The 24,128-nt window shown below is 43.1% G+C and overlaps 1 protein-coding gene across 2 annotated transcripts in view; it reads right to left on the minus strand.

Annotated features, from left to right (window-relative positions):
• ZFAT (zinc finger and AT-hook domain containing) overlaps positions 1 to 24,128 on the minus strand; it is a 221,879-nt gene that overhangs the window by 61,843 nt on the left and 135,908 nt on the right. For both annotated transcript variants that reach the window (XM_056522803.1, XM_056522801.1), the window contains exon 13: positions 6,822 to 6,960. In XM_056522803.1, the coding sequence (XP_056378778.1) occupies positions 6,822 to 6,960 (139 nt within the window). The remainder of the gene's footprint in view (positions 1 to 6,821; positions 6,961 to 24,128) is intronic.

The following is a 24,128-nucleotide window of genomic DNA, read 5'->3' on the forward strand; positions in this document are numbered from 1 at the left end:
TGTCCTCGTAAGCGATCTCTGGTGTATGCCACTATACGTAAGTACCAACCAACTGTGGTTTGTTTGCAGGAGACGCACTTAATTGCCCCTAACACTCGGTGGTTGTCTAGGCCCTGGGTGCAATGGACGCTACACTCTTGCCACACCTCACATTCCAGGGGAGTCTCTTTTATGATACACAAATCCCTGAGGTAGGAGGCGAGGCACACTCGGGTTGACTCTGAAAGCAGGTATGTGTTCATTTTTTCACTTATTGACAATTCCCCCTATGTCCTCTTGGGTATTTATGTCCCTCCTCCTGGTGCCCTGGAGGTTCTCCACCAAGCTGCAGTTTTCACTGCCTCTTTTCCAGGGGCTAGAGTTCTCTGCATTGGTGACTTCAATAATGTGTTGGACCCAGCTTTGGATAGGAGAGGGGTTGGCATTGTTCCTTCCTCTTCCCCGACTCCGCTAAGCGCCCTGGTTCAGGAACTAGGTTGGAGGGACACCTTTCGGCATTTACATCCTCATGCCCGTGTATATTCTTGTCAGGCCGCTAGCGGCAACTCCCTTTCGCGCATAGATATGGTGTTGGGTAACCCACTTGTACTCCCTATGGTCCAGGCTGTGGCGTATGTTACTAGGGGGGTCTCCGATCACTCCCCTCTCCTACTGACCCTACAGACCCCTGGCCCTTCTAATATCCGAAGCTGGAAATTAAATCCTTATTGGTTGTCCTTATTTGGCCCTCATGATGGTATACCTGTACAACTATCCATGTTCTTTGTAGATCATAATGGGGTTGAAGACCACATCTTAGTATGGGAAACCACAAAAGCATTCCTACGGGGGTGTTTACAATCGGCCATATCTTATATTAAAAGGGAGGCGATGAGGGAGGAGTCTGAGCTGGGGGACCGTTGTGCTGACCTGGAGAGGACTTACATCACTGACCCGACCGATGACAATAAAACTGTATGGCTGCATGCGGGGCGACAGTACTTACATTGTTTGCAGGAGAAAGCGGCTCGTAAGCTTTTTTTTTACCCAACAGAAGGCCTTTGAGATGGGAAATCAGTCCAGTAGATTACTAGCCCACCTTATACACCAGAACGCCCAGTCTCCGACGGTACTACAGGTCCGTTCGGTGGATGGGACTGTGTTGACCACTACTTCCCAGATATCTGACAGATTTGTCTCCTTCTACTCTGATTTATACACCTCTCAGGCCACCTATTCCTCACGGGAACTGTCTGACTACCTGGATGACATCACATTCCCTCGACTGTCCGCTGTCAGTGCCTCCTCTCAGGAGTCGGAGCTGACTATAGAAGAATTGGAGGATGCCTTGGGTGCCCTGGCGAGAGGCAAGTCGCCGGGCCCCGATGGCATTCCAGTGGAGGTTTACCAGCAATACAAGGAGCAGCTGGCTCCGGTGTTGCTGGCCATGTATAACTATGCGTTTGCCTCTGACGTGTTGCCCGAGTCCTTTTATGATGCTACTATAGTGGTCATTTTGAAGCCGGATAAGGACCCCTTAGAATGTTCTTCGCACAGGCCCATTTCCCTCCTCAATTTAGATTATAAGTTGCTCTCTAAAATACTCTCCCTTCGGCTGAATCGAGTTATTTTGGAAATTATTCATGCAGATCAATCAGGCTTTATGCCTGGGAGGTCCACATCTGATAACATCAGGAGGGTCCAGACACTCACCCAAACAGGTGCTACTGGGGGGAGGAATTGGGCGCTGGCCTCTTTAGACACGGCTAAGGCTTTCGACTCCGTTGAGTGGTCCTTTCTGCTGGAAACTCTTCGGAGATTTGGCTTCGGACCTAACTTTATAAAATGGATTTCCCTTTTATATAGATCCCCGAGGGCACGTATGTCCATCAACGGTGCTCTTTCTCCTTATTTTTCCCTGGGCAGGGGCAGGGGCACGCGACAGGGGTGCCCTATCTCTCCCCTATTATTTGCTATTGCTATTGAACCTTTGGCCCTCCGGATCCGTCAGCATCCGGGATACGTTGGTATAAGCATTGGCTCGAGGGAGGATAGGGTAGGCCTGTATGCTGACGACATGATCTTATTCATGTCTGATCCTGCGTGCACTCTGGCTTTGGGGATTGGCCTCATTGACAACTTTGGGGTTTACTCGGGTCTTAGGATCAATTGGAGCAAGTCGGTGTATATGCCCATCAGAGATTCTCCGGTAGGGAATTGTTTACATGGCCTACGGGTTGTAGATCAGTTCAAATATTTAGGAATCATTATCAACAGGCGGTTTGGGGAGGATCACCAGACGAACATTCTACCTCTTCTATCCTATGTCCGTGCCAAATTCCGGACCTGGGCTGCCCTGCCCCTTTCTGTTGCGGGCCGCATTAATCTCATCAAAATGGTGGTCCTCCCCAAGTGGAGCATGCGTCAGCCATAGTACCAGTCTCCTTTTTTAGGCAGCTGCATTCTCTCTTTCCCCCGTTTATTTGGGGCTGTAATAGATCCAAGCTAAAACTGACCACATTGCAACGACCTAGAACTCAGGGAGGTATGTCACTACCCGATCTACAGTTATATTACATGGCTGGCCAGCTCAGGTATCTTAGACACTGGGTCTCCTTGCAGCCCCTCCCCAATAGTGAGCATCACCTTGCCCACAGTCTACACCTCTCTCACCTGTGGCCCGTCTTGGAGGGTAGGGTTGGCCTGGGGGGCCCTTGGCTTCCTTTGCATAGACTGGCCCTGAAACTCTGGACCTATGTTAAACGTTTATTTGTCTTTACGGACAACCTGTTGGATAGACAACTGTGGCATGATCCTACGTTGCCGCACTTCTCTGACCAACTGGATCCGCACTTTTGGAGGTCCTACGGTGTGATCTCCGTTGGTGATGTCTATGATGGTAGTGCCTTTAGGGACTTCCAGTACTTTATTGACGTTAAATCTGTCCCCAGACGATCATTTTACCGATAACTCCAGCTCAGACACGCCTTTCAAGTACAATTCCCTAGGTCTAGTGCTCCATTCTCTCACTTCCCGGTTATTGGGGTGTTCACCACTCAGGGGCCTCGGGGACTTATATCGGCTCTATATACTGCCCTTTTGAATGCTAAGATGGGGGGGAGCCGCTGTCGGTTGAGGCGCGCTGGAGGAGCTGTGTAGCTGACATGACTGATGAGGAGTGGGATGATGCCCTCTCCTCACATCTGTGCGTCTCACCTTCTATCAACAACAGACTGATTCAGCTGTACATGTTCCACCAGTCGTACCTCACCCCGATACGCTTGGCTAAAATGGGTAGGCGCCCAGACTCATCTTGCCACCGTTGTGGACATCCTGACTCTGACTTTATGCACATGATGTGGTCCTGCCATTATATAGCATCATTCTGGTCCGAGGTGATACAGTTTCTTACTTCCTTAACTCGACGACCAGTGCCGATGCTCCCGAGGCACTGCCTTTTGGGTCTTTTTGATGAGGAACTGTGGTCGCCAGCTGAGATCATCTTCCTCAGGGAGGTTCTCTTCCTTGCACGCAAGGCCATAGCATTGCGTTGGATGGACTCTAGGACTCCCACGGTTGCTGGTTGAAAGGCCCTCGTGAACACCTCAGTGAACTATGAGTATCTGGTTTACAAACATCGTAAGAACCCTGCCAAGTTCTATAAAATATGGGCGTCCTGGTGTGCCTCCCCCCATGCCCAATACACGGTATCCAGGTTCTTGGCAGCAAGAGACCTCATTCTATCACAGTCTTCTTCCCCGGCTACTTGATTTCTCTTTTCTCGTCTGACCTAGGCTGATATTTCCCCCCTTCTTTGTTTCCCTTTCTCCTTTTCCCCTTATTTTCTCTTCCCCCCCCCCTTTTTTTCCCCTTTTTTTTTTTCTCTCTCTCTTTCTCATCTACCTCTTCCTCTTCCCCCTTCCTCCCTGACCTGGACGGATTTGTGTGGTGTTTTTGCGTTTGTAGTGTCTCGTCTTTGTGTTTGTCTTTGTTTCCCTTTCCATAGTTCTTGCGTTCCCACCAAACGGTGGTTGGTTTTAATGTTTTCTGTGTTTCAGTTGATTCATTGCTGATGTATCTGCTCGTGTCATGCTGATGAATGATCATCCTTTTTCCGGCACGGTGTCGGATGATACCTGTATTTCTCACGGCCAGCTTTTGATACTCTCCGTCTGTATTTATTGTGTTGAGCACTTACATTGCAATAAAAACAGTTTAAAAAAACATATACATTAAAATCAAAGGTAAAAATCGAATGGAAATTTAAATGAACGGCTCATAGAAAACTCCTCTCTCTTACCTGGGTGGGAAGGAGGAGAAAAAACAATGGGCCGCTCCCTGTGTGGTATTTTATGGAAAAGTGAAAATGAAAATACCCGCCACCAACACCTATGGTGGCGTACTGACCTTGAGTCGATAGTACACAATGGTGGTGGGAAGGAATGGCGACAGTCTGCTGCTCTCACCCCTTATTATTCCGTCTTCCCGAGGGGGACGGACAAGAATGCAAAGTAGGAGGAGTAAAAATGGGGGGCATTTTGAGAGCGCTACTGTCAGATGGCGATGGTTGAAATCAATAAACGGTATGAGCCAGCACTTATGCAGGACAAACTTTTATTGAAAAAAGAAGTCAAGAAAGTAAAAACATGACAACGCGTTTCGGCGCACGCTGGCGCCTTCCTCAGGTCCACAATCATAAATTTGTGTAGTCCTAGCCGGAGTTCCTGTGGGCGGGCTCATACCGTTTCTTGACTTCAACCATCGCCATCTGACAGTAGCGCTCTCAAATTACCCCCCATTTGTACTCCTCCTACTTTGCTCTCTCTTACCTGGGACCATCATCTGTGTATTTAAAATCAAGGGGTTTAAAAAGTAATGATGATATGAAGGTATAATCCTCGGCCCAGGACTGATATATTATTAATCTGCCTGAGAAGCCACTTTGATCTTTATTTGTCCCTTATCACAAGCTGAATACGAGGAGATATCATCGGCTTCATCTCTACTGACCATCCACATACATATATGGCGCTCTGAGCCAAAGCTATTTTAGGAAACAATAGAAAACCTCAGTAATACGAAAACTTTAACGCTCACAAACAAAGCTGCTGCCCTAAATTTTTCTGCCCACCAGTGGAGTAGTGAGGAAAAAAGATACATCATGAAGTTTAATCACTGTGCTAATACAGTAGTCCCTCAAGTTACAATATTAATTGGTTCTGGGACGACCATTGTATGTTGAAACCATTGTATGTTGAGGCCATAACTCTATGGAAACCTGGTAATTGGTTCTGAAGCCACCAAAATGTCATCCAAAAATAGGAAAAAGTGAGGATTAAAGATAAATAAGTAGATAACTAATATAAATAAAGCAAATCCTTACATATAAAAGTAAGAAAGATCTGCTGGGAGCTGTAATCTCTGTATATTTCAGTGTTTCTCAACTAGAGTGCCTCCATTTGTTGCAAAACTACAACTCCCAGCATGCCCGGACAGCCGTAGGCTGTCCGGGCATGCTGGGAGTTGTAGTTTTGCAACAGCTGGAGGCACCCTCTTTGGGAAACACTGGTCTATGTAGAGGACAGAAGCTTCTTCAGGGTCCTGTATAGAACACTCAATGTCCTAAAAAAAGGAAAATGGAGCCGCCCTCACCTGATGTCCAAAGGAGCAGCTAATCCTGGCACAGGTAAATAGTACAGAAAATGTTATACCACCCTGTACTGTAGGGGGCGCTACCAGACACCAGTCAGTGCATACACTTCAGTAATACAGGTAAAGAGTACAGAACATGTAATACCTCCCTGTACTGTAGGGGGCGCTACCAGACATCAGTCAGTGCATACGCGTCAGTAATACAGGTAAAGAGTACAGAACATGTAATACCTCCCTGTACTGTAGGGGGCACTACCAGACACCAGTCAGTGCATACACTTCAGTAATACAGGTAAAGAGTACAGAACATGTAATACCTCCCTGTACTGTAGGGGGCGCTACCAGACATCAGTCAGTGCATACACTTCAGTAATACAGGTAAAGAGTACAGAACATGTAATACCTCCCTGTACTGTAGGGGGCGCTACCAGACACCAGTCAGTGCATACACTTCAGTAATACAGGTAAAGAGTACAGAACATGTAATACCTCCCTGTACTGTCAGTGGATGCACTTTAGGAACTCATGGGTTTTACCAGTGAAATATCCATTCTGATTGGTCGGTTCTTCCAGTCATTGACACGTTTCGCAGATTCCATAGCATTGCATGTTGAGTCTGGTTTCAAGTTACAATGGTCCAGAAAAGACCATTGTATGTTGAAACTATTGTATGTTGAGGCCATTGTAAGTTGAGGGATCACTGTATATGTGTATGTGGGAGAGTAAAAGCGACAATGACGCACCCGTCCTCCAAACTGACTATTCTCTGCACCTGAAGGACAGTCGGCAGGATGTTCAAAAGTCTCTGCAGCCCAAGAGTAACGTGATCAGGGGATGTACCGGGAGTCCCATAGACTTGCATGGAACTTCAGACAAAAACCCTCACGTAAGAATAGGGGGGGGGGGGGTGGATTTAACTCTACCATATTTTAGTCACATGGGTACAAAGTTCAATCGTAAAACTGTTTCCCATTTGGAAGTTCTGCTGGTAAATACATACATATATAGATACATTTGTTGAGCGCATAGTTCCCGGCACGTCTCAGGATGCCCATGCGCCCTCATTATAGTTTACAGCTCATACGTGCCATAGATTTTAGTTACAATCGATGACCTTTTTCTCAGGCATGCTGGAGGCATCCAGGATTGAAAACCCTGTCCAAGAATATAAAAGTATTCAGGAACCTTACCTTGTAGGACGAGGGCTTCGGAGGAGACTTCTCCCGTCCCGGAGTTGACGCACTCCTCATTCGGATGCTTTTTGTTGTAATGTCTCTTCAGAGAGCCAGGAATATTACAGGAATAATGGCATAAGGCACAACCGAAGGGCTGTAAGGAGAAGAGGAGACAATGGTTGTACTGACTGTATATACACATGAGGAGAGGAGACAATGGTTGTACTGACTGTATACAGACGAAGAGAGGAGACAATGGTTGTACTGACTGTATATACACGAGGAGAGGAGAGCATGGTTGTACTGAATGTATACAGACGAGGAGACAATGGTTGTACTGACTGTATACAGACGAAGAGAGGAGCCAATGGTTGTACTGACTGTATATACACGAGGAGAGGAGAGCATGGTTGTACTGAATGTATACAGACGAGGAGACAATGGTTGTACTGACTGTATACAGACGAGGAGAGGAGACAATGGTTGTACTGACTGTATACAGACGAGGAGAGGAGACAATGGTTGTACTGACTGTATATACAGACGAGGAGAGGAGACAATGGTTGTACTGACTGTATATACACACGAGGAGAGGAGACAATGGTTGTACTGACTGTATATACAGACGAGGAGAGGAGACAATGGTTGTACTGACTGTATACAGACGAGGAGAGGAGACAATGGTTGTACTGACTGTATATACAGATGAGGAGAGGAGACAATGGTTGTACTGACTGTATATACACACGAGGAGAAAAGAGCATAGTTGTACTGACTGTATATACACGAGGAGAGGAGACAATGGTTGTACTGACTGTATATACAGACGAGGAGAGGAGACAATGGTTGTACTGACTGTATACAGACGAGGAGAGGAGACAATGGTTGTACTGACTGTATATACACACGAGGAGAAAAGAGCATAGTTGTACTGACTGTATATACACGAGGAGAGGAGAGCATGGTTGTACTGAATGTATACAGACGAGGAGACAATGGTTGTACTGACTGTATATACACGAGGAGAGGAGACAATGGTTGTACTGACTGTATATACACATGAGGAGAGGAGACAATGGTTGTACTGATTGTATATACACGAGGAGAGGAGACAATGATTGTACTGATTGTATATACACGAGGAGAGGAGACAATGATTGTACTGACTGTATATACACGAGGAGAGGAGAGCATGGTTGTACTGACTGTATACAGACGAGGAGAAGAGACAATGATTATACTGACTGTATACAGACGAGGAGAGGAGTCAATGGTTGTACTGACTGTATATACAGACAAGGAGAGAAGACAATGGTTGTACTGACTGTATACACATGAGGAGAGGAGACAATGATTGTACTGACTGTATACAGACGAGGAGACAATGGTTGTACTGACTGTATACACACGAGGAGAGGAGACAATGATTGTACTGACTGTATACACACGAGGAGAGGAGAGCATGGTTGTACTGACTGTATACAGACGAGGAGAAGAGACAATGATTATACTGACTGTATATACACACTAGGAGAGGAGACAATGGTTGTACTGACTGTATACAGACGAGGAGAGGAGACAATGGTTGTACTGACTGTATATACACAAGGAGAGGAGAGCATGGTTGTACTGACTGTATACAGACGAGGAGAAGAGACAATGATTATACTGACTGTATACAGACGAGGAGAGGAGACAATGGTTGTACTGACTGTATACAGACGAGGAGAGGAGACAATGGTTGTACTGACTGTATATACACACGAGGAGAGGAGACAACGGTTGTACTGACTGTATACAGACGAGGAGAGGAGACAATGGTTGTACTGACTGTATACAGACGAGGAGAGGAGACAATGGTTGTACTGACTGTATACAGATGAGGAGAGGAGACAATGGTTGTACTGACTGTATACAGATGAGGAGAGAAGACAATGGTTGTAGTGACTGTATACAGACGAGGAGAGGAGACAATGGTTGTACTGACTGTATACAGACGAGGAGAGGAGACAATGGTTGTACTGACTGTATATACACACGAGGAGAGGAGACAATGGTTGTACTGACTGTATACACACGAGGAGAGGAGACAATGGTTGTACTGACTGTATATACACACGAGGAGAGGAGACAACGGTTGTACTGACTGTATACAGACGAGGAGAGGAGACAATGGTTGTACTGACTGTATACAGACGAGGAGAGAAGACAATGGTTGTACTGACTGTATACAGATGAGGAGAGGAGACAATGGTTGTACTGACTGTATACAGATGAGGAGAGAAGACAATGGTTGTACTGACTGTATATACACACTAGGAGAGGAGACAATGGTTGTACTGACTGTATACAGACGAGGAGAGGAGACAATGGTTGTACTGACTGTATATACACGAGGAGAGCATGGTTGTACTGAATGTATACAGACGAGGAGACAATGGTTGTACTGACTGTATATACACACGAGGAGAAAAGAGCATAGTTGTACTGACTGTATATACATGAGGAGAGGAGAGCATGGTTGTACTGAATGTATACAGACGAGGAGACAATGGTTGTACTGACTGTATACACACGAGGAGAGGAGACAATGGTTGTACTGACTGTATACAGACGAGGAGAGGAGACAATGGTTGTACTGACTGTATATACACGAGGAGAGGAGAGCATGGTTGTACTGACTGTATACAGACGAGGAGAGGAGACAATGGTTGTACTGACTGTATATACACGAGGAGAGGAGAGCATGGTTGTACTGACTGTATACAGACGAGGAGAGGAGACAATGGTTGTACTGACTGTATACAGACGAGGAGAAGAGACAATGGTTGCACTGACTATACAGACGAGGAGAGGAGACAATGGTTGTACTGACTGTATACAGACGAGGAGAGGAGACAATGGTTGTACTGATTGTATATACACAAGGAGAGGAGAGCATGGTTGTACTGACTGTATATACACACGAGGAGAGGAGACAATGGTTGTACTGACTGTATATACACAAGGAGAGGAGACAATGGTTGTACTGACTGTATACAGACGAGGAGAGGAGACAATGGTTGTACTGACTGTATACAGACGAGGAGAGGAGACAATGGTTGTACTGACTGTATACAGACGAGGAGAGGAGACAATGATTGTACTGACTGTATACAGACGAGGAGAGGAGACAATGGTTGTACTGACTGTATACAGACGAGGAGAGGAGACAATGATTGTACTGACTGTATATACAGACAAGGAGAGGAGACAATGGTTGTACTGACTGTATATACAGACAAGGAGAGGAGACAATGGTTGTACTGACTGTATACAGACGAGGAGAGGAGACAATGATTGTACTGACTGTATACAGACGAGGAGAGGAGACAATGGTTGTACTGACTGTATACAGACGAGGAGAGGAGACAATGGTTGTACTTACTGTATACAGACGAGGAGAGGAGACAATGGTTGTACTGACTGTATACACACGAGGAGAGGAGACAATGGTTGTACTGACTGTATACACACGAGGAGAGGAGACAATGATTGTACTGACTGTATACAGACGAGGAGAGGAGACAATGGTTGTACTGACTGTAAATACATGAGGAGAGGAGACAATGGTTGTACTGACTGTATACACATGAGGAGACAATGATTGTACTGACTGTATACACATGAGGAGAGGAGACAATGGTTGTACTGACTGTATACAGACAAGGAGAGGAGACAATGGTTGTACTGACTGTATACAGATGAGGAGAGGAGACAATGGTTGTACTGACTGTATACAGATGAGGAGAGAAGACAATGGTTGTACTGACTGTATACAGATGAGGAGAGGAGACAATGGTTGTACTGACTGTATACAGACGAGGAGAGGAGACAATGGTTGTACTGACTGTATACAGACGAGGAGAGGAGACAATGGTTGTACTGACTGTATACAGAAGAGGAGAGGAGACAATGGTTGTACTGACTGTATACAGACGAGGAGAGGAGACAATGATTGTACTGACTGTATATACACACTAGGAGAGGAGACAATGGTTGTACTGACTGTATACAGACGAGGAGAGGAGACAATGGTTGTACTGACTGTATACAGATGAGGAGAGAAGACAATGGTTGTACTGACTGTATACAGATGAGGAGAGAAGATAATGGTTGTACTGACTGTATACAGACGAGGAGAGGAGACAATGATTGTACTGACTGTATACAGACGAGGAGAGGAGACAATGATTGTACTGACTGTATACAGACGAGGAGAGGAGACAATGATTGTACTGACTGTATACAGACGAGAAAGGAGATAACAACAGTGAGGAATTTAATGAGTACCTATCAAGATCTTGTTAAATTTTATAATCCCCCCAGGTCACTGCCCCCATCATGATAAACCACCCCCTGCCTTTATTTTTTAGTTTTCTACCTTGATATTGCTCTGTATTTTCTGCTCAGTCTCAGTCAGATTCAAAGACTGGGAAGGGGCGTTCCCCACAGGCGTGACATCATCTGAAGCCATACAGGGGAGAACTTCCTCCCTCACTCTGCTACACACAGCGCAGAGCATTTCAGTGTGAGATGAGCTATGATTGGCTAAGGCTGCACACAAGCCACCCCCCGAGCATTTCCTGATTTTGGTCTTCTGCCAGTCCAGCAGGAGTCCAAAGTCTGTGCAAGAGATGACGGGAAATGCGCTCTGGACAAGTAGGGAGAAACCTAGTGGCAGATTTTTTTTTAAACACATATAAAACATAGAAAACAATTTTTTTAAACAAAGAACATTAGAAATTTTTTTTTTTATTTACCATAAGGAGTGCAATAGCAAAAATTTGTTTTAATGAGTGACCATTTAAAGCCCAATGCAAACCTTCTAAGGCTTCACCAGTGACTGATGTTGGGTGCCAACCACTAATGCAGCCATTACTCTGCACCATGTGGTTGTATCCCAGCTTCTTTCCCGTTCTGCAAAGTTAAGCTCTCAAGGATCTCAATTTGTAACAGAAAAGACAATGGGCATGATGGACACCAGTGGTTCCTGGCTTACCAAACTGTCTCATAATGGGTCCATTGGGCTCCGCCATTGTGTCTCCTGTTTTGTTAACTAGCACTACATCCATCAAAAACCATGTGATCTTTGATGCAGGGGAGCAGTCTTATCGATCCTCTGCTTCATGGCAACACAACTGGTGGATTTCCATCAGAATGCAGACTAGTGGTGGCCGGCCGCTGTCTGGGGCAGAGACACCTGCCATCATAGATGCATTGGAAAAAGGGCATGGTCTTCTCCAATGCTTTGAAGCCCAGCACACTAGGTTCGGATGAGATGTTACACGTGGTGCTGGTTGGTATCAGGACCATATATGTGGTGGCACCTGGTGAGGAAGTAAATGGACCAAGGTATTATGATTTTTTTTTTTTAAGCCTGATCTGGAGTCTGACTTAAAATTGATATTGTTGATCTGGGGTCTAAATTCTTAGGAGTCTGGTCTGAAGTCTATATTAATTTTAGAGATTATATCACAGAGCTCCAGTCCCAGCATTCAGGTGCTTCCGATTTATGGGATGTGTTGTCATAGGCTCAATCAGCCAATCACTGCCTGTGACGTCCCGTTCCCAAACCTGGAAGCTCACACCACTCAGCAGGGCCGGGGCTCTGTTATTCAGTCAGCAGCATGAGAGTGAGGCGTTTGTGTGTTTTTTTTACTAACCTGTCTCTAAGTGTGTATACATATATTATTATACTTCCTTAAAGGGGTACTCCGCCCTTAGACATCTTTTCCCCTATCCAAAGGATAGGGGATAAGATGTCAGATCGCCGGGGTCCCGCCGCTGGGGACCCCCGCAATATAGCAAGCAGCACCCACCTGTAACTGCTTCCGGAAGCGCTGGAGGCTCTCAGGCTAATTCCTCCCGACCACGGTAACGGAAGATCGTGACGTCACAACTCCGCCCCCGTGTCACCACACGCCCCTTCAATGCAAGTCCATGGGAGGGGGCGTGACGGATGTCACGCCCCCTCCCATAGACTTGCATTGAGGGGGCAGGGTATGACGTCACACGGGGGCGGAGTCGTGATGTCACGATCTTCCGTTACCGTGGTCGGGAGGAATTAGCCTGAGAGCCTCCAGCGCTTCCGGAAGCAGTTACAGGTGGGTGCTGCTTGCTATATTGCGGGGGGGACCCCGGCGATCTGACATCTTATCCCCTATCCAGATGTCTAGGGGCAGAGTACCCCTTTAAAAAAAAAAAATAATAATAATTTTTGAGGCCTGAATTACTTTTAGAGATCTGGTCCAGTGTTTGATATATTCTATGGTCTAGGCTGTGGTCGCAAATTAATTTTAGGGGTCTGGTCTGTGGTGTAAATTTACTTATGGGTCTGGTCTGGGGTACAAATAAATGGAAGAATGACTAAAGAATGAGACTACACAAAGTTTGTTTGATATCCATTACCATGGAGATGCAGTATCTACACAGAAGCATAAACTAAGTTTAGTACAAAAAGTACAATAAAAAAAATAGGGAATTAAGGAAAATTTGCTATGTAGACTGAGGAAATAATACGGAACAGTTGGTTGTGATAATCCCAAACTGTACACTGATCTTTTGGATAACAATAGTGACCAGACAATCTGCAAACCTGTGATAACATCCCGCAAAGCAGCAACATCTGACGCCCCTGGGGCGAGATCGGCCCCCGCACTCTAAGAGCTGGTAATTTAGCATTGCAGGCGGGCCCCTGAGAGGCAGCTCATTCTGTGCCCAGGCCCTAGATCCCACGCATCTGCTCAGTAGCTGTGATTTACGGATTTCGCCGTTATTTGTCATTTCTTTCAGACCAGCAGCTGACAGGTATTCAGTTCTGTACGTGCGTTCTATAGGCTGCTGGGAAGGAATTCAAAAGCTTCTTGGCTTCGCATACGGACGTTTCTATAGAGACTTGGTAAGCTCTGCCATCTGGAAGACTTATGTGGAAATTTCACTTATTTTAAAAAGGAGAAGTCAAGTCAAATTCATCTTAAAATAAATGAATAAAATACAAAAAAATATTACTTTTTTTTTTAAGGAACAGTGGTCAAGAGACATAGAGTATGAGCCCACACTGGTAGAGTTTTAGCAATAGTCTGGAATCCAAAATAAAATGATCTTTAACACAATAGTTTATATAACTTGTGCCAATGCACTTGTCTTTGTGGTTTAAAAGGATAATCCGCTCCTGGGCATATTACCTCTTATCCAAAGGATAGGGCATAAGTGGCTGATGATGGGGGGTCCAGCCGTTGGGGTCCAGTACCTGGCACCCTGGTAATCCACATGCACGGAGCAATCTCCACTCAGTGCCGGATTACTAGCGACTACAGCCCAAAGCTGTAGCAAACATGTCCCCTCTATACAGCTCTACGTATCCCCGTCTCTCCCATAGACTTGTATAGAGTGGGAGTGACGACCATGACCGCCCGAAGCCTAGAACAGAATTGCAAGTCCGGAGATCGCAGGGTAGGACCACCAGAAAGGACCTCTCCGCGATCTGACATCTTATGGATAGGGGATGAGATGTCTAGGACCGGAGTACCCCTTTAAGAGATGCAGCACAACCCTCTCATACACATTTTTGGAGCTATGGGACAGTGGTCCTCCTCCAGTGCTCACTTTTTGGTTCTGGTGGTAAACACTATAACAATATACGAAAAACAATCTCCTATTGATACTACTACTACTACAACGTAGTCTTAAAGATCCTTTTTAAAGAATATCAACTTCTACTAGTAAACAACGTGTTTCGGTACACTCCAAATCCTTTGTCAAGCATAACCGTCAGTGAGAGCCCAAAACGCGTTGTTTGCTAGTAGATAAAAGCTACGTTCCCTTAAATTCTCCCTCCACAGTTACTCTCCATCTTCAGATCTGCATATCATATGGTCATCGGTAAGGAAACAAATGTAGATTTACCATTGCTAGAAGTTTGTTGAAGTAGTCTTAGAACAATATAGTAAAGACAACACCCCACCGTGACCCGGGCACATTAGCTTGAATGGAGGTATTACAAGCGCATCCGCTCCAAGCGAGACTTTTCAAGCTGATGTGCGCGTGGCACGGTGACTTGTTGTCTTTACTATGATAACGATTTAATAGGACGTCAATAAACTTCAACTTTTCAGCAGAGCTGGATCTATATTTATTTCCTGACCGTTTGCCGCGGTCATTTGTATCATGGTCATATGTCACAGCAAGCATCCCTAACATGAAGTTGTGTGTCTTCATGCCCAATTTAAAAGGGTCACTTTGTGAAGGGATACAATTAATGGGGTATTCCAGGATTTATTTTTTTATTTGACTATTCTACAGGTGCTATAAAGTTAGTGTAGTTCATAATAGAGTGTCTGTACCTGTGTTTGATGGCTGGTCTCGCAATCCTTCTGGGATTTTTGCCCAGATGTTTATTTTTTACACCATACAAAATTACTTATCTCAGGTTTTCCCAGGTTGCAGTGCGGACCGAGACATTACATCAATAGTCAGGTTGATATAAGGGAGCCTGCCTGTGCTTCAATGGGTAAAGGGACTTCTGGGTGGAAGGGAGATCATTCTCCACATGGCTGCAGCTGTACTGCAATAGATGGGGTGGCTGATGTGTGGGAGGGAGAAAAAGTGACCTCACACCTACAAACAAGGAATCATGGGACTTGTAGTTTGAGGAAGGGAACTCCAACAGTGAACAGCCATTTCACAAAATCATAACAGCAATGTTACTCAGAAAACAACCATTTAGCTCCAAGACAAGCACAGATCCTTCCTAAGAATGGCCATTACTGTAATGGTAGGTACTAAAATCACCTTATGGTGGATGACCCCTTGAACAGTTTAATGACAAATTAAAATTAAAATAAGGAAGATCTAAGGTGGATTATTAAAACACCAATTTATTACTGGATCCACTGACTACGCAGGGGGTATGGAGCCTCGAATTAGAGAAACGGAACCCTTATCGCAGCTCTGAATGGCATGAATGGTTTTCTAACCGTTCAGATACATTCTTACAACTGGAGAAGAAATCACCGAGTCCCAAAATAAAGATGGCAGATGATCGAACTCAAGGTCGCCTCATCTCTGGGGACTTGTGCGTTACCCAGAACTCATCATGTAAGTGCACACACATTATACTAGAATAAATAATAAGCGATTGCACAATGTACGCTTCAGAATGCTGAGCTGACCGCCTGCACCATCTCCTTGTTAACCGTCAGATGGTGAGAAAATAACCCGATCTGTATGTTATTTCTGATATAAATGATACAATGAAGGCTCCATATAATTGTCTTCTGTACACTTCACCTCAAGGCCAACATATACCGCCCACTAAAAGACACCATATAGGAACATAAATACCTGCAATAACAGTATTATTAGTAAGAACTGCAAGTGAACAACATTATAGTAGTTATAAATGGAAGGTAGAAAATAAAGCTCCAGCACATTTACATTTACTGTATTTTCCGGCTTCATTCGCACCCTGGATGCACTGTACTCCCACCGCACCTGTGACTTTACTTATTGGGTTACAATAATATCTACGACTCATACTGTAGTGGTGCAGTCTCGCACTTTTCTCTTGCTTGCATTATAGTAGTTATATTCTTGTATATAGGAGCAGTGTTATAGTAGTTATATTCTTGTATATAGGAGGCAGTATTATAGTAGTTATATTCTTGTATATAGGAGCAGTATTATAGTAGTTATATTCTTGTATATAGGAGGCAGTATTATAGTAGTTATATTCTTGTATATAGGAGCAGTATTATAGTAGTTATATTCTTGTATATAGGAGCAGTATTATAGTAGTTATATTCTTGTATATAGGAGCAGTATTATAGTAGTTATATTCTTGTATATAGGAGCAGTATTATAGTAGTTATATTCTTGTATATAGGAGGCAGTATTATAGTAGTTGTATTCTTGTATATAGGAGGCAGTATTATAGTAGTTATATTCTTGTATATAGGAGCAGTATTATAGTAGTTATATTCTTGTATATAGGAGCAGTATTATAGTAGTTATATTCTTGTACATAGGAGCAGTATTATAGTAGTTGTATTCTTGTATATAGGAGGCAGTATTATAGTAGTTATATTCTTGTATATAGGAGCAGTATTATAGTAGTTATATTCTTGTATATAGGAGGCAGTATTATAGTAGTTATATTCTTGTACATAGGAGGCAGTATTATAGTAGTCATATTCTTGTATATAGGAGCAGTATTATAGTAGTTATATTCTTGTATATAGGAGGCAGTATTATAGTCGTACTATTCTTGTATATAGGAGCAGTATTATAGTAGTTATATTCTTGTATATAGGAGGCAGTATTATAGTAGTTATATTCTTGTATATAGAAGCAGTATTATAGTAGTTATATTCTTGTACATAGGAGCAGTATAATAGTAGCTATATTCTTGTATATAGGAGCAGTATTATAGTAGTTATATTCTTGTATATAGGAGCAGTATTATAGTAGTTATATTCTTGTATATAGGAGCAGTATTATAGTAGTTATATTCTTGTATATAGGAGCAGTATTATAGTAGTTATATTCTTGTATATAGGAGCAGTATTATAGTAGTTATATTCTTGTATATAGGAGCAGTATTATAGTAGTTATATTCTTGTATATAGGAGGCAGTATTATAGTAGTTATATTCTTGTACATAGGAGGCAGTATTATAGTAGTCATATTCTTGTATATAGGAGCAGTATTATAGTAGTTATATTCTTGTATATAGGGGAAGTATTATAGTAGTTATATTCTTGTATATAGGAGGCAGTATTATAGTCGTACTATTCTTGTATATAGGAGCAGTATTATAGTAGTTATATTCTTGTATATAGGAGGCAGTATTATAGTAGTTATATTCTTGTATATAGAAGCAGTATTATAGTAGTTATATTCTTGTACATAGGAGCAGTATAATAGTAGCTATATTCTTGTATATAGGAGGCATTATTATAGTAGTTATATTCTTGTATATAGAAGCAGTATTATAGTAGTTATATTCTTGTATATAGGAGCAGTATTATAGTTGTTATATTCTTGTATATAGGAGCAGTATTATAGTAGTTATATATTCTTGTATATAGGTGCAGTATTATAGTAGTTATATTCTTGTATATAGGAGGCAGTATTATAGTCATAATATTCTTGTATATAGAAGCAGTATTATAGTAGTTATATTCTTGTATATAGGAGCAGTATTATAGTAGTTATATTCTTGTACATAGGAGCAGTATTATAGTAGTTATATTCTTGTACATAGGAGCAGTATAATAGTAGCTATATTCTTGTATATAGGAGGCAGTAGTATAGTAGTTATATTATTGTATATAGAAGCAGTATTATAGTAGTTATATTCTTGTATATAGGAGCAGTATTATAGTTGTTATATTCTTGTATATAGGAGCAGTATTATAGTAGTTATATTCTTGTATATAGGAGCAGTATTATAGTAGCTATATTCTTGTATATAGGAGCAGTATTATAGTAGCTATATTCTTGTGTATAGGAGGCAGTATTATAGTAGTTATATTCTTGTATATAGGAGCAGTATTATAGTAGTTATATTCTTGTATATAGGAGCAGTATTATAGTAGTTATATTCTTGTATATAGGAGCAGTATTATAGTAGTTATATTCTTGTATATAGGAGGCAGTATTATAGTAGTTATATTCTTGTATATAGGAGCAGTATTATAGTAGCTATATTCTTGTATATAGGAGCAGTATTATAGTAGTTATATTCTTGTATATAGGAGGCAGTATTATAGCAGCTATATTCTTGTACATAGGAGGCAGTATTATAGCAATTATATTCTTGTACATAGGAGGCAGTATTATAGTAGTTATGTATTTTCAATGCTCTGAAAGAGAAAACAGCTTTGGCACTGGTTTGCTGCCAGTGTTATGTGCCAGTCCCTCAAAAAAGTGTTGGCTTGGTAGCACCCGCCTGGCTTCTCCCGTCCAGTTAACTATGATAGACAGGTCTCTCCTTCTACACACAATAGTGTTGGTGAACCATATATAACTTTTCCGCACAGTTGACAGGTAGACACAAACTTCTAATTCCATAAGAATATCTTAGTCACTGAAGTATTTTCCTTTAAATAAGACCGAAGCTGTGTTCGCCATTTTTCCGACACAGAGGACTGGGGCTGGGTTGTGAAGCATAAGCCTTTTTTGGTAAGTTTGAGCTCCTGGGAGTGATATGTCTCCTGTGCAGTATTGTGTAAGGAAGTCTGGAATTGGCTGCTGAAGCTTAAGAAGTCAGCTGTAGAATATCCCCGTAAAGCTCCTCTGCAGCGTCTGAATCCTCAGCTAAACCCTGGATCCCTTGCATGACTTATTTTGATAATATAAAAACTCGTAAGCTTCTTCATGTTGCTTTGAATCAGATGAATGACTGTATTTCAATAGGAGGGCAATCTACTCCTGGGTGCATGGTATAAGCCAGTTTTTTTTTTTTTTCAATCAGGGTGCCTCCAGCTGTTCCAAAATTACAACTCCCAGCATGCCCGGACAGCCAATGGCTGTCCGGGCATGCTGGGAATTGTAGTTTTGCAACAGCTGGAGGCACCCTGGTTGGCAGAAACAGAACCTATACTGGCAATCATTTATTGATCTTTAATTAACCTAAAAAACATGGAGAATGAGTAAAGAGGTCCATGTATAAAGGGTTTGAAATTCTAGTATTGCCTAACAATTTTGTGGCTTGAAACGCGTTAACTTCGTAGTTGAGAAGTAAAGATGAGGTCACAAGTCTTTAAAGGGAAAACGAGGGTGTCATCCCACCCCAGTAGGGCTTGCGAAGACATTGATGGAGTCCCCCCTGCCTAACAGTTCTATGGCTTGAAATGCGTCAAGTTTTGTGGTTAAGAAGAGGAGGATGCAAGTCCTTCCAGATTAAAAGAGCATGTCTCAAAGAAAATATATATATATAAAAAATAATAATACAGTAGGGCAAATGAAGTTCCCCGCGGCAAACAATTCCGTGGCTTGAAACGCGTCAACTGTGTAGTTGAGAAGTAAAGATGAGGTTTCAAGTCCTTTCATATTAAAGGGGTTGTCTCATAAAAACAAGGGCATATGGAGACAGAGGGGACGCCCCCCGGGCCACCCCCCAATGCCTAACAATTCTATGGCTTGAAATGAGTCAAATTTGTAATTGAGAAGTAAAGAGGAGGTCGGAAGTCCTTACGGATTAAAGAGGCCACAAATGGAGACATATGGAGTGGGGCATTATAGAGACGCAGAGTGGGGCATTATAGAGACGCAGAGTGGGGCATTATAGAGACGCAGAGTGGGGCATATGGAGACGCAGAGTGGGGCATATGGAGACGCAGAGTGGGGCATATGGAGACGCAGAGTGGGGCATTATGGAGACACAGAGTGGGGCATTATGGAGACACAGAGTGGGGCATATGGAGACACAGAGTGGGGCATATGGAGACATAGAGTGGGACATATGGAGACATAGAGTGGGACATATGGAGACATAGAGTGGGACGTATGGAGACATAGAGTGATACATATGGAGACACAGAGTGGGGCATATGGAGACACAGAGTGGGGCATATGGAGACACAGAGTGGGGCATATGGAGACACAGAGTGGGGCATATGGAGACACAGAGTGGGGCATATGGAGACACAGAGTGGGGCATATGGAGACACAGAGTGGGACATATGGAGACATAGAGTGGGGCAACCACCTCCCGAGAACACTTCTCAAAGAGCTAGTTCTGGCAGACTTGAGCAGCCCTTGTATTACAACTTTGTAACCCAACAGCCCTTGTAACCCAACATAATACATTTTATAGTTCATACCATTACGCCGCCATCCGCCGCTCCACAATGCAAAAGGCAAAGGTTATAGGGCTGTCAGAGGGGACTTCCTGTGCTCCATGTAACCCCTTTGATGCTGCTGTTGTTATGGACTGCGGCATCCAAGAGGATAAACTACTCGGACAGGAATTATATCTGATCCCAGCAGTTGCTGGCAGAACCCGGTTGTGTATATGGGCATGCCTTAGCCATCTCGTGGGGACAGCGTCAGTGCCCATAACATCTCTAACGTATAGAGAGTATAAAGAATCCTTCAGTGATGATGGATTTATGTCATACGGAGCGAAGGCGTTAAATGTATTATGTTCTTAAGAAAGGGAATAAATCCAAAATAAATCAGCAATGTGCATGCTAATCCTGTCCGTGTATAATATGTTTTAGGCAGATAGCCATCATTGAAGGCTTGGCATAGAACGCACAATAAAGTTTTCTGCCAACTTGGCAAAGGAAAATCAGCTTTTTTCTTTTATTTTCATTTTTTTAAACTTCTGTCTTGCAAAGGTTTTCATGTGGTTTAAGAGAAAAACAAAAGTTTAAGAGAAAAACAAGTAGATACTTACCAAGTGGTTAGAGCAAAGAAGAAAGCGCGCTGCCCCCACAAATGAGGAGTGGGCCAACCTGACTGCTATATGGCTATGGGGGCCGTCAACAAACGAGGATGAGGTAGACTGGGGTCCAATCTCTCATCCTATTGTTGGCAGAGGGGATCTACGACCAAGCAGATGAGGACTTTTTTTTTTAATAGGAAATCAGAGATGAGCAGTTGGCCAAGGAATACTTTTCAACAACAGATGTCTATAGCAGTATTTCCCAACCAGGGTGCCTCCAGCTGCTTCAAAACCACAACTCCCAGCATGCCCGGACAGCCTTTGGCTGTCTGGGCGTGCTGGGAGTTGTGGTTTTGCAACAGCTGGAGGCACGCTGGTTGAGAGACACTGGTCAAAATCAGCTCCATTCACTTCATTGGAACTGAGCTGCAATACCGCACACAACCTGAGGACGGGTGTGGCACTGTTATTGGAAGGAAGCAGCTATGCAATTTCTAATCCTGGATCACCACTGTTGTTTATTAAATATTTTTTCTTACATCTGTGCCGATTAATTTCTTTATACACTTGTAGTGGCTGAGGCTTAGTCTGATACAGAGCTCCAAATCCCCTGTATAGACTTAAATGTTAAGATTACGGATGCCTGCAGCCAACCCTAGAAGGAAGCTTACTGCATACTTTTATCCATTGTACCCAATAATGAAAGGGTATGTGTTAAGCTCCCCCTAGTGGTGGCTGCACAAATACAGAATTTTATTAATTTTATTAACTATGTCTTATCAAGAAATTATACTCACAAAATGTAAGAAACTTTGTAAATAAAAAAAAACATATATACAAAATTACTCTTCATACATGTATAAGGCTCCTGTCCTATCCCCTTGCCTCCTAAACTCATCATTCCCAAAAAGTTCATCCCCAGGCAGACCAGCTCACTTAAAGGGGTACTCCGGTGCAAAACAATTTTTTTCTTATCCACTGGTGGCAGAAAGTTAAACAGATTTGTAAATTACTTCTAATAAAAAATAGTAATCCTTCCAGTACTTATCAGATGCTGTATGCTCCAGGGGAAGCTGTGTAGTTATTTTCTGTCTGATCACAGTGCTCTCTGCTGACACCTCTGTCCATGTCAGGAACTGTCCAGAGCAGGATAGGTTTGCTATGGGGATTTTATTCTACTCTGGACAGTTCCTGACATGGACACAGGTGTCAGCAGAGAGCACTGTGGTCAGACTGGAAATAACTACACAACATCCTCTGGAGCATACAACAGCTGATAAGTACTGGAAGGATTAAACATTTTTAACAGAAGTAATTTACAAATCTGTTTAACTTTCTGGCACCTGTTGATTTAAAAAAAAAAAAGGGATTTTCCCCATGAATACCCTTTTAAAGGGATACTCAGCCCATAGACATCTTATCCCTAGGATAGATAGTACTATCTCCCTGTTTCTTTATTTCACCCAGTAAATGGATCAGGGAGATTATACTTCCACCCTGACTCCCCCTGCTTATGATGCACTTACAGACAATACTGTCTTCCTGTCTAACCCTGTTAAAAGGGTATTCCGGCTTTATACATCGAATCCCTTATAAAAAAGGATAGGGGATAAGATGTCTGATCGCGTGGGGCCCGCCGCTGGGACCCCTGTGATCTCCCAGCAGCACCGGCTGCATTTGAAGTTCACTCCGTGCACCTGATGACTGCGGTGCTACAGCAGAGATTGCGGGGTGGGGGGACCCCATGATCAGACATCTTATCTTTTGTATTAGGGATACGATGTATAAAGCCGGAATACCCTTTTAACAGGGTTAGACAGGAAGGCAGTACTGTCTGTAAGGGGAGAAGATGTCTAGGGGCGGAGTACATCTTACACTTTTCAGTACTGTTTTATAATGTCATCCATGCTGCTGCTGCTTCTGAGGGTGTGATATAGAGATTCTGAGGGTGTGCTATAGAGATAAAGGAGAACAACATTCACCCTTCTGTGTGGAAAATGCTATATCCAACTATATAATGGCAGGAAAAGTCCTGTTCCTCATGTACACACGTTATCCCCCTCAATATTACTTTATAATGTACTCCATGCTTCTCCTGCTTCTAAGGGTGTGCTATAGACCTATAGAGGAGCAGGATTCCCTCTTTTGTATGTAGTGTATTGGAGACATCATAGCAGATGTCTACACCCACTAGTTCAGGAACAACTGAAAAGCAAAAGATCGAGCCTGCAGAAGGGAAAACTGGTGGAAATGCCACCAAAATAGTGCTGCTCCTCATGTCCATAGACAACAGTCTATTCTGAAAAGTTCAACGAGATCCCATATTTTTTTTTGTTTTGTTTGTAGGGTATTTTGCACTGGACACCCCTTCTTCACTCCATGCTCGAACAGAAAATAATCTTGTTAATGTCCAATGAATAACCTTTATTTTCTGAATTAGAATACTCCTTTATATTTTCAAAATACATTTTCATCATATTTTATTATTTCCACACAAACCCTGGCACTCCGCTGCCTGCCGCACACCCACTAACAACGCGTCTGATAATCAGAGTTATTAGTGTGATCACAGCACCGTCTATTACATATGAATAGGTTTAATACTGAATAAACTGAATACAGAAAATACAGCGAGAAGCCAAAGACGCACCACAGATTAAATGGCTTATATTGTGGAGGACTGAAACGAGCGCCGCACGGGGCCCTTTAATTATTCATCACCTGTAATTATTGGCTGAATTCCTGCTCCGGAGCCTTTAGTTTACTGAACTAAAATGGAGAGGTATGTTTACTGTGAACTTGTGTCTTTTCTTACATCCATCCCCCCCTCAACATGTGCGCAAAATATATGTATATAAAAAAAAGTTTAACCCCCTTTAGGATGGCTT

Source organism: Hyla sarda, chromosome 5 (assembly GCF_029499605.1).
Source record: "Hyla sarda isolate aHylSar1 chromosome 5, aHylSar1.hap1, whole genome shotgun sequence".
Classification (NCBI taxonomy): domain Eukaryota; kingdom Metazoa; phylum Chordata; class Amphibia; order Anura; family Hylidae; genus Hyla; species Hyla sarda.